The following is a 12435-nucleotide window of genomic DNA, read 5'->3' as shown; positions in this document are numbered from 1 at the left end:
TTTGATTTGAAAAAACCAATATTGGGGTAAAACATTTTTATTTGCGATGACAATTTTTAATATTTTAAAATTATTAAAACGTTTTTGAACTGAAACGTATATTTTATATATAAATCAATTTTTATATATAGTTATTCTACTGTGAAAATATTCAAGTGAAGCAATGATGTAAAAAAAATCAATAGTTTCCAAGATATCTCATATTTCATAGATATATTCTGACCTGAAATGGATAGAATATCTAGTATTTTTTTTATTTGCGTTCTTACTTTGATATTTTTATACATACAGTGAGTTTTGATGCTATTATATTTATACAAATGCAACAATACATCTTGAATGTGCAATTGCTCTTTCTTTTTAAACTCAATCATTTTCTTTCATATCAATCGATTCATCCCATTATTTTGCATGTCACTCTGACATGAAATGGAATGGAATATCTCGTGAAGTGTAGTCATCTTGCAACGTCTTTATCTTAACATTTTTATAGAATAATAAATAGAATCGTTTGACGACTCTATGTTTACACAGACACAGAAATGCATGTGACGGGGTCTGCTCTTGTCTTTTTAAACGCAATTACACGTCCTCTTTCACATCAATCAATTCATCTCATTATTTTGTACAGTGTCATTTCGATACGCGTGCATTTTGCAGCAAATACGCGGAACGAGGTACAACGTTTCATTTCCTTCGATGAGATCGGTGCACTTTGTAAATTGCGCCGTTTAAGAAATACGAGGAAAGCATCGGGAAACGGGTTGTCGTAACGAGGACTCATTACTCTTGTGTCAGTGCGCGGCGTAATGCCTACATCTCCTTTGGAAGCTTGATTTCCGTTAATTTCGTGTCGAAACGACTACCTTGTCACACGATCGCAATATTTTGATCTTTCGCATCCGCGTAATAGCGCGAGTGGCATAGCCAGTTTTCCCCATTCCTCTTCTTTTCCCCTCTTTGTCACACCTCTTTCCCCTAACAACGTCCGTCAAAGACGCGAGAGTCCTTTTTCTCTCTCTCTCTCCGATCGGACCTTAATCGGTGTCTTTTCTCGTGGAATTATCCCGGCTTCACCTAGAGCTCCCTGTACCGGATGTGGCTGCGTTTACTGCCTATAATTGCAGAGGAGACGCCGCGCGCCGTCCCGCCCAATTATTTGGAGACAAACACCCGCCGCCACCGGGAACGAAGGTCCTGAACACTTCGTGCAGGATCCACGTCTCCGTGGATCACAACGAATCCACGTGATACGCGATCTACCTTTCAAAATGCACCGACGAAGTTCAAAAAGCACATTATTAGATGATTTTATGTAATATCTTGGAAATAATATTATTTAATTTTTCAAACGCTGCTCTCTGACTTTATATGAATATTATATTGTTACTTAAGAATTATTAATAAGACACACATAATGAACAAATTATCATTATCTTACTTTATATAACGATGTAGAAGAATTAGCTAGATTTGATTATTTGCTGATGACCGATCTATCTTATCTGGAAATAACAAGTCAAGCTAATGACTTTCGAAATACAGACCCGATACGTTTGTATCCTTAAAAGAGCTTAAAAGATACTTGACGGAAGTGTCCCAAATGTTTCCGCCGTTTAACGCAGAAGTCTGGTGAGTGAACCGTTTCCGACAGGTACCCCGAACCAGGTACAACACCGTCGTACAAGAGGCGCGTCATCGGCGCCCTGTAATCTCGTTTCAAGCGGAGACCTTTCTGCGGTATTTCTAGTTTTTAACGTAGACACACCGCGTTGGTGGCGGGCTGGAGACGAGAGGAGAGGTGACCAATTACGAGAACTCCGAGTATCAAGACGTCCAAGCGGCTCTATCGAGTCCCACACCCGAAACTCCGTGCCGCCGACGAGTCATTGACCGCGATGTGGATAAAAAAAAAAAAACCCGGACGAATAAAAAACCAAAATTATGGAAAATTCAGTTTGAAAGTACAATGTTACTGTTTGATGTACGTGTTCGCGCGTGTATCTGCGATTACGCGTGGAAGGTATATGTTTTCTCACGTAAAACTGTGCAGGTAATAACTCGAAAAAGCACGCGAAGCGATTTCTATCCCATTTTACGGAAAATCTCCGTTGAAAATACACGCCCCCTCTCTCTTTATCTCTTTCACTCTTTCTCCGTTCTGGAATTAACACGCGGGACGGCACAGGAAGCTCAAACGTCTTCATCGTTTAGCATTCCCTCTTACGTTACGTTAACGAAGTGTATTCAGCCGTTCCGTCACGTGTGGAACATGTAAATAATACCGTTTTTCGAGAAAATTGTAAGTCCCAGGTGCCGGCGCCGCGGATTACCGTGTAATCTCCACGAGTCACGCGCAAATCGACGCGGAATTATGCAAATTATTGATGCCGTTTACTACTCATTGCCCTCCGCCCGACCGGATCGGCGCGGCGCGGCGCGCACCCTGGAAAATTAATCTACGCTCGTGCACACATGCTCGGCACGCACACGCCACCCCTCGTGCAGGCGTAGCGTCGCTTCGCATGGCCATCGAGGCGCGGAGGGACGGGGGGATATAGCTCGAATTAAAAACTAATCCGATATTAACTCTCCTTCCATCCTTCCCCCTGGTCCCCTCTCCCCCCCGTTGCGCCTTGGTCCTCCTTGAAGGAGGCGGTGCTCCTCCGTGCAAAGACGCTTACTACGGTAGTTACGGTATCTCGATACCTGAAGATAACACGCGCTACACGCGGGATTATTCATGCATCGCGGTTAATTAGGTCCGTATTGCGTTCGCTAATTTCCCGGGAGCACGCAATATCAGCCGCTTTGTCCGGCTATCTGATTCCGAACGCGTATACGCGCGACGTGGGAACGTTGTCTTGAGAGACCCGTTAATAACAACGTTGATCTTGGCGCGATATCGAGAGATGGGGGGGAAGGAGTGGGAAGGAGGATAGGGGGGTGCTAGAATAAAATTTTCAACGAGATTTCACTCGGAAGAGAGCAGCGGCGTTAAGATGAGTCCATAGAGAATATAGAAGCGGTGTTAATAACGTCGTTCCGTTTGATCGCCATTTCTGAATACTGCACACCGTATGTCCGTATGTTACAGCATCTCGCTACACGCACGGGGCACGCGCGTGCGTGCGAACGCGCATGTACGCGTATATAATACACGTACACGACACGCGAAGGGCGTTTATAAAATCATGAGGCGGCGCGCTGCCATATTTATACGAGCGTAGAAAATTTATTGTGATTGCGCTTCGCGCGAGAGAGCGAACGCGAGCGCGGGATGCTTTTTCCACCGCCGCCACTGCCGCCTCATCGTCGAATGGCGGCTCAATTTCGCGACGGGAACAACGAGTCGCGCTTATGGAAATTGATAGTTCCGATGAAAAATAAATCCGCCAGCGCGACACGCTCCCGGAGATATTTCCGGGATTATTGTGCGCGAGGATAACAACGTTATATCCACGATTTTCGGATAATTTCGAAATAACGCGAATAGCATCTGTCTTAAATCGCCAGTCGAGCTCAGAGAATTTACTGGCAGAGACTTGGTCGAAAAAAATTCTCTATAAATGACATGTTTTTTAAAAAAATGTATTTCTCCATACAACGCTAGATGTAGGAGCAGAGATCGTCGTTTTACGGGGAGGGGGGGAGGGACGGCGTTGTTCCGAGAAGAATAAAATTATTGCTTCGACTTCGATCTTCCGGTATATAGGGAAAGTATTCCAGTTCCGTTTCGGGGAACGGCGCAACACCTAGTTGGGTGGTATTTTGATCCGGGCGCAGGAGGGCGATCAATTTTCATGGCGGTTAAGTGCCTCGTGCGCGTTTCCTAAAACACAGTGTCGAAGCACCGTTCATTTCCTGCCCGTAAAACGGGTCCCTCCCGCAACTATCTTGCGAGGCAGTTTCTCTATTTCCGATCGTTTGCGGTTTCGCCGCTGCGGGAACCACGGCCGAGCCGTGTTAAAATCGAAACCGCTTTCTTTTTTTTTCGGATGAACGCCGCCAGACAGACGGCGGATCACGTCTGTTCGTTCCTAGGTCATCGTTGTAGAAACGCTAGGGACGGAGGTAACGTTGTTCGCCCTACGAAGGTCGCCTGCTTAAGAGAGTAAAAGTGTAAGGTGCACGTCATAAATCGCACAATGCAAAGAAATAGAACGTAATATTAATAGAAAATTATTTCTTGACGCTTGAAAATAATTTGACGCTAAAAGAGTGAATTTCGATGACACACGTGTGTGTGTGTGTGTGTGTGTGGTGTGTGTGTGTGTGTGTGTGTGTGTGAATCAATCAATCTTTATTAACTTCTGCTTACACCCAAGAAATGGACTTTATAAATAACTTAAAACACACTCTTTCCTTTCATACAAAATATTCATTTCTATCTACTCTTCCTTACTCTAGCCCCCTGCTCTTTCCACAATTGTTTCCACACCTTTCCTTTAACCCTATCTAATTCGTCGTTACATATTTTATCTGTTATTTCTTCCTCGTTTCTTCCTAATTGTATAAACCAATCTTTAGTATCTTCACGGTTCTCTATATAACGGTTAATGTTGTCCCTACAAAAGAGAATATCGTATAATATGAATTAATATCTCATCCCGATGCTCACAAGACAATACGATAAACGTTAACGTGTCTCGCGAGGAGGACGATTGAAGGGGTGGGGGACACGAGCGAAAGTAATAAAAGCACCGAGCGAGCGTGACGTGCCCGAGACGGAAATTGTACTTGTCAAACGCTTTTCCGTCGTTCCACGCTTTTTCGTTTTCAACTACGTGGCGCTGGAATTGCGCTCTCCCTTGTCGCGCGACAAACGACAGGCGACAGACGACAGCTTGAAAAAGGCGACAGCCGCTCCTGATCCGGTAGCGAGGCGCCCATTTAGGATGATTGCCCGATTTTATGTATTTATACCGGCCCGTCGGTCCCGCTTTTCACCGCGCCGACGTTTTCTGTTTCTCTATCGCTAATAGGAATTCGTTTCGTTTCGTTTCGTTTCGTTTCGTTTCGTTTCGCAGCTCGTACTTGTGCCATGCCATCCCGGCGAGAGCAACGGCGCGAAATTTCGCAGACGAGCGTAATTCCGTAAATGAGATTAATCCCGCGAAACCTTTCGAAAACGATAATGTAGCTATGATCTTCGATGTAGTTCGGATAACTTCAAATCGTTGTACGGTACGTTCGAAACTGTCTTCTTCTTCTTACGTCATGATAATGATATAATTATGGTCAATCACGCTCGATTTCCAATTCCATGTGAAAAATATCATTTCTCATATGTGGCATTTATGTTGAAACTTGCAAGGGACATATGTAGGGATGGGTCGTACATCATTCACGTTACAGCTCATATATTCAACGAGGTTCCATCAGGTCTTACATTATTCCTCGACAGGTTGTATTTCGCGATCGTCACTATTTATTTTACGAGACTGAGAAAGTTGCCAGCCATCAAAGCCTTTATCGTCACGATATATAAGGGGGGTATAATTTTGCGATGCATATTTATATCGCGACGATCATTTCGCGAGACATTATGTTAAAATAGAAGCGAACGGATGAATATTTTATGTCGCGCTTTTTATGAATTACTCAAACTGTTAAGAGAATTTCTCGAAGACTCGCCTCCGTTCGTTCTCCGTTCAACAAAAAAAAAATCGTCTCGACGAAGGATCTGTGTCGGAAAACCCGACTATTGCGACATTTGGATCGTCATGGTTTCGCATGGTTTCAAGATTCGATGCAAGGTATTCGCGGAGGGTGCACGGTGGGTTGCCGGTCGGCCACTCCCGTGGGTATTAAGACAGGAAAATGGCTGAAGCCAGTCGTGGCACGTGCTGGTGTGTGCCACCCCGTGATGACTGACTCGTGCGTACACGACGGAGACACCGGGTATACACCGAACAAGCACACACGCGCGCGCGCGCGACGGTATCGTCAGAACGTTTTAATATTTAATGCGATTAAACTCATTTCGTCCCGCCTCCCGTAATTGGTTTCTGATTAACAGCTAAGTTTTAAGCGCATTAGCCGTGTGCAATAGTTACACCCCGTCGACGTCGTCGACCAATAATCTTGAGTGCCGCCAGGCTTCGGCCGAAAATCGACGCCGATCTTTGATCTTTAATTGAAACAGCGCTGATTATCACCGACGGTGAGACGTGTCACGATTTTCGGAACGCTTCGAAACGAGCGCTATTATAGCTCCGATATTTTCCGGAGCGTCGAGATGTTAATGCGCGAAATCCGAGTGAAAGCGGCGCTAACCGAAATCGTAGATTCGATAAAAAATTAATCTGTTATTTCGTTCAAACGATCCTTATCGCTGGCGTCTGATACTCCGGGAGAGCCGGGCGAGTGCCGTATTGCAGCCGGGAAGATAAGTTGTCCGTAGGGATAATCCACGGACTCAGCGGGTGTCTCCATTCGACATGGTTTCACTCCATCTTCCGTTGACAGACAAAATCCCCCCCCCCCCGCCACTCCAATGTCGAATACCCAGCAGCGACCGTCCGCGATCTGTTCCATCGACCGACTGTCCAATTAAGAGAGCGAAACTTAATTAACCGTCACGAGTTAATTAAGTAACAAACTCGAAGAAATGTGCTGATAATCGTACAAATATAATTTCAGCCGCTCCAACATCACGATTTATTGACTGTACTTAATTTTTTCCCTCCGAGATGTGAGCGTCGTGAGAGGATATGATGATTCACGCGTGAAATAGGGATATGACGGTTCTGATTGTGCATTATCATTGGAACAAAGATTCTTGTGCATTAATAATTTATTTCGATTTAACTAAAACTACGAAAGCACCTCTAAAATTATACGTTGAATACTTCTTTGAAGCAATCGTGATTATTATGTGACGACCATCATGCCGAGTATCCGCTTTAGTAACTGTCATCGTTCGGTCCCTTCTGTCGCAGCTGAGAGACATAATTATCCGTGTGAACGAGTTTTTTCAGTTTGTCCACAAAATCACAGTGGATCAACAGCGGCTGTGGAAAAGATATTAACAGATTAATCTAAATCTCAATGTTAAAACCTCAATGTACAACACTATTTGCCGAAACGTTTATCTTTGTTTAAATAACAATTCTCTTTTTTAATATCAAAATTAATCATTCAGCAAATGTGTTACTATGTATTGTTCCTCCGTCGTCGTTCCAAAGCTTACTTGTTCATCATTCCCGTATACCAGCATCTTCAGTTTCTTGAGTTCGCCGTTGGTGAAATGTTCGTCCCCCGGATTGGGGACACCCAATGAGTTCTGGAACTCGGACCTCTTGCCGTTGGTCCATCCACGACTGTACTGGAAGGTTTGGCAAAGAACGGAGCTTACGACCAACGACAGGACGAGAACGACGAGTGCGCATTTCTTGCTCATCTGCGAAAGGTAAAAACGATGTGTGGAGAGAATGTTTCATCCATGAGAATAATACAACAGATAGAAACAAAAAAAAATGAGAGACATAATGAGGACAATCGGTACATCGTGCGGTGCATTCTTCTTTAAACGTTCGCCGTATTAGCTAGCCCGCTAAATAATTGCGCAAGGACGAACGACTCGACACTTATTGGCAGCTTTCAAAAGAACGACTAATGATTTTCAAACGTTAATTAGCTCGCCATGAGCGACGCCTGAATAATTCGACGGGTATTATTAAAACAGTCCTTCACTTTTGCCAAGCGGAATTTACATTCTACCGATTTCCGGAGCTGCTCCAAACTCCAAGAGGATTATATATATAGACTATCAATTACTATTAAAGATAAGCAACTTGTCACTGGAATAATTACAAGTTTTCTAATATCGGCAGCTTAGCGGAAATCTTTTTGCCGTCGCGAATCTCTGGGAATCTCATGCAATTGTAATGAAATCGCTCGATTCGTTGTCAAGAGAGGAAGAGGAAATCTGCACGCTCGCGTTTATAATGTGAAACTAGTGCGAAGGGGGAAAAACAATAGGCTATCTAACTGTCACAGTAGAATTGACGAGGCAACGATCCGTATCGAAGCCGTGCAACTTAAAATTGCGCGATCGCAAGTTTAACGCTCGCCACCATTGCCCGTTTCTTTATAGGGATATCATTTTTGAAATGATAAACCACCGGAATGCCGATCGCTGTAATAATAACGATGATGCAAACGATATAAACAACGCAATGCGGCGAAATGACATTTCGCGTATTTTATCGGCAATTATTTTCTTACTTTGTATTTTCCAGGATACTCTTGTAGATAAAATAAATTACATCCAATAAGCCAATAAGCTATTCGAGAAATATCCTTTCGTTTACAATTAACCGACACATAAAGGTTCAGGTATCGGCCATTACGATAATTGCAAAACTCTTGCAGGCCGCGTGTTTACATCGATCTCTTTAAACTCTCATATTCATAAAAAAAAAACTGCTGACGATTAACGACTCGTGTAGTACCGCGGGCAAACCGGCATTTCTCGAAAATTTTTAGCGCGCGCTCGACTTTTGTTCCGCGCGCTAATTTTAAGAGGACCATTAACGCTACGAGCGTCCCTGGTCATTAAGATAAGCGTAAGTGCTACTAAGTGTCCGAGCGGATAAAAGACGTGACCAGCATCTCCGTTAGCATGTAGGGATGAAGCATCCCAGCCGCGTTTGAGCCGCTGCGTTGTGCCTGGCGAGGCACGCGGTGCATCGCGTTCGCCAATAATATTAACCGATGTTTAATTTGTGGCGAAATAAAAAGAGGAATTGTGCATGAGCAATTTAGAAAAATGGCGCAACAGCGTCATTATCGAAAAAATTATTTTCCGTAATTTCCGAACATGTACATTAACGTTTCTTTCACTTATCGGCAAGCAAGAGTCGTAGATAAGGATTAGATGTTACTCCAAAAAGCAAAGTTTATCTTTTTGTGGCGTCATCGTTTCTTCATCGTTATGCCGCAGAGCACGGCGATCGACAAACTGATGTACGTTAGGAATTAATTAAACAGGATTGCTATATATCCTATATCCGATCACGGAGAATAATTATCTCTTAACGCCTGGAATTTTCGCCGAATACGCATTAAAGCGCCGTGTGCGTTTCGTGGAACGGAATTAGAAAATGTCAGGAAAGCAATTTATTTTGCCGTTGCGTCGAAGGTACGATATATCGTGGATTTTCCATTTCACGCTGACGGGCAATTTGTCGTACGTTTCGTAATCCATTAGCTTCGTGTAACCGGGTTGTTCCGTTTCTACGCATTCTCATAAGTCTATATGTCCATTATGTGTAATTTTCTCTATTGATACTTCTATATCTATATTCGTATTATTCGATCTTCCCACGATACGCGCGGATCTGTAATTTACGACAGCGATTGAATTCCTTCGTTAAACGGCATCTGCGTAACAAAACTGACTTTATTTAGAAAGTAACATGACAATATGAGCAAACAATACTATTTTCCTTCAAATTTCTCTGTAAAAAAATTTTTTCTTGTAAAAAAAAGCTTCTTAAATTTAGATGCAGTAATAAAAATAGACGAGAGATGCTACTTAATGGTACTTAATAAAAATGTATTTAAATTTTATAATTTTATTATATTTCACATATTTAATTAATAATGTTATATTTTTAAAAATATCTCTATCTACCATTTGTGAGAATTTAAGAATCATTTTTTTAAATAAATTAGTATTTATTTGGAGACAAATTTAATAAAATATACGTATATGAAATACTTTATATTCTTAAAATGAGTGAATTGTGAAGATGTTAAAGAAACATAATACCTTTAAAAATTTGAACATAGTTAGAACACTTACAAAAAAATATAATATATCTTTCATTTTTATTTATCCAAAGCTCATCGAAATTGGATAATAAAGATCTTGTATAATTTCTTCGTAGGAAAAATTAAATGCGACTTCAACTAAGCTCTGATTAACTTAATTGACGATTAATTTAATCGGCAAAATCGTTGAATTGTATACTACAAGACTGCTCATTATGATATTATGTCGTATGCGTATGTGATAGAAAGAGACAGAAGTAAAACCGAGCATCATTAAATGTTTCTTACATGCACATGTATTCGCACTGCTGTAAGCGACTATATATAAGAAGTCTGGGGATGTAAATCGGAAATGCCGCGCCATCTATTGAAGTATCCTTAGATTTCCTATGTCTTCACGTTTTATCTTAAACTTTTTTACATGTCTTTAACTTCTCTACCTCTTGTTGCCGTTATATTAAATGTCGATAAAAATGAAGAAGATTTCAATCAGCGTTGTGTCGTAAATTTCAAGATTGCATCTACATGAATTGTTTTTACGTATTGCTAACGTTATGTTTACGCGAATCTTTTTTATATGTATAGACGTATATAAGCAATGTAAATTATTATAAATTAATTGATTAATTAATTAATTTTTTGAACTATATTTTCACAAATAGTCCTAAAAAAATAAAAAAATAGTTTTAGCCTAGAAATTGGATTTTAGTTATACTTTATTAATTAATTAACTGTACACAATAACATAAAAGATATTTATAATATTAATATAGAAATATTATTATTTATGCTGATCCGATATTATAATTGTACACGTAAACGTCTCATCCTGATTTCAATTAACGCACATAGAATACGGTATCTATAACGGATAAAGCAGGTATTTCTCGCATAAAATCAACATTTGCTGCAAGTATAAAATCTTTCAAAAGAAAGGAAAAAAAAACACAATTGAAGTAAAAATTTCAAAAATTCTTGTCTTAAAATCTAATTTTAAATAAATAATTCTCAATTTAATTATGGTAATGGGAAAAGCGAGATATATGCGTACCTTGATGAATTTCGTTTGTCGTTGCTGGAACGATACGTTCTCGTAGGAGATCTTGCTGAAAGTGTTCCTCTCGATCTGATCGAGAAGGAGCTTTATATACGCTCCAGCATACTATGTCTCGTATACTGAAATAATATCGATGTCGGGAGTCAAAAGATTAGATTAATTCCTAGATGGCGGCATATACAATAAGACCGGTCGTTATATGGTAATTAATATTAGTAGACATTGTGCGAAAATTGACCTAACTTTAATCAAAAGCATAGGGATACTTAAAACGCGGTTTGTTAAATCGGAACGAGCAACTGTTTCGTGTGATTAGATAATTACGGGCGTGACGATGTGTAGAAAGTTATTTTAGAGATTTGCGTCATTCTAAAGTTACGGAGAATACCTCGAAATTCTAGCTTTGTAAAATATATATATTATATCTATATGCTGTAATAATAATTTCAAGTATTATTTGTCTGTTTGTTTGACACGGCTGAACAAGGTACAAATGACTTATTATTATTGTTAGTTAGCTTTTAAAGGGGAGAGTGTTGCTGCAAAATCATAGGGCAAAACTAATTTAATCTTTATTCCTTTTTTTATTACTATAGGGGAAATATCTACATTTAAATTTCTTTTAAAATCCTTTTCGGTCTTTTCTGATATGTGATTAAATGAGTCTCATAAAATGTATAATTTTTTAAAACGTTTATTCACCTAAAAAATTTTTTTACAGAAATCAACACCATTTATGTCGCAATGCACGAATATTTTATATTTTTGATTAGATATAATTTGATTGATTGAGTACAACAGTTTTTCAATATATAACAGTTTTCTAATACTGGTGCGTGTACTTGGCGACTCTTAGCTCTTATCGCAAATATTAAATTCGTGGTTTATCATTATACAGATACTTTTAAAATAATATATTTACACATATTAATATATACTACATATATTTACATCATAATATCATATATTGTCGCAAAACTACATTTTTTTTTATAATTGTCACTCACATGGATACTCAAATCTGGATAACAATAAAATCGTAATTCTTAAAATCGAATAAAAATCAAATATATTAGTTGCTTTCCATTTACATCAAAACTCAGATAATTCTCACTTGTGACGTCATTTTATCTTTATTATTTATTAATTGCCAAAAAGGATAGAACGACGTCACAAGTGAGAATTATCTGAGTTTTGATGTAAATGGAAAGCACCTATTATCGAGATCTGTACTACATATATACTTGACGTATGTATTGATAGGTCATAGTAGCGGCTTGACTTATCGACGCTAGGTCGATAACTTTTAACACGGGACATTTCATTGGAAGGGACATCAGTAAAAATTCAATATGTATAACAAGAAGAATAATAAGTAATCTTTCTTTATTTATTTCTTACTTTTAATAATTAATTATTTCTTTATTCCATTTTTCTTTCTTTTTACTCTAATTCAGATTAAATATTTTTATTATTTAATATTCAATGTTTAAAAGAATATACGTTAAGCTATATTGTAAAATACATGGCAAAATTAAATTAAACTAAAAATATGTTTTAGTTATTTTATTTTCAATTTTAAATATAAAATATTG

The 12435-nt window shown here is 39.5% G+C and overlaps 1 protein-coding gene across 1 annotated transcript; it reads right to left on the bottom strand.

Moving 5' to 3' along the window:
• Window positions 1–6781: 6781 nt before the first annotated feature.
• Window positions 6782–10963, bottom strand: Crz (corazonin). Its single transcript, XM_071772694.1, has 3 exons — window positions 10835–10963; window positions 7196–7405; window positions 6782–7016 (listed from the first exon to the last, which is right to left on the bottom strand). The coding sequence occupies exons 2-3, from the start codon at window positions 7403–7405 to the stop codon at window positions 6909–6911; spliced, it is 318 nt and encodes a 105-aa protein (XP_071628795.1). The 5' UTR covers window positions 10835–10963; the 3' UTR covers window positions 6782–6908.
• Window positions 10964–12435: the final 1472 nt, after the last annotated feature.

This window comes from Temnothorax longispinosus, chromosome 1, assembly GCF_030848805.1.
Source record: "Temnothorax longispinosus isolate EJ_2023e chromosome 1, Tlon_JGU_v1, whole genome shotgun sequence".
In the NCBI taxonomy this organism is placed as follows: domain Eukaryota; kingdom Metazoa; phylum Arthropoda; class Insecta; order Hymenoptera; family Formicidae; genus Temnothorax; species Temnothorax longispinosus.
This window is presented reverse-complemented; position numbering and strand designations above follow the sequence as displayed.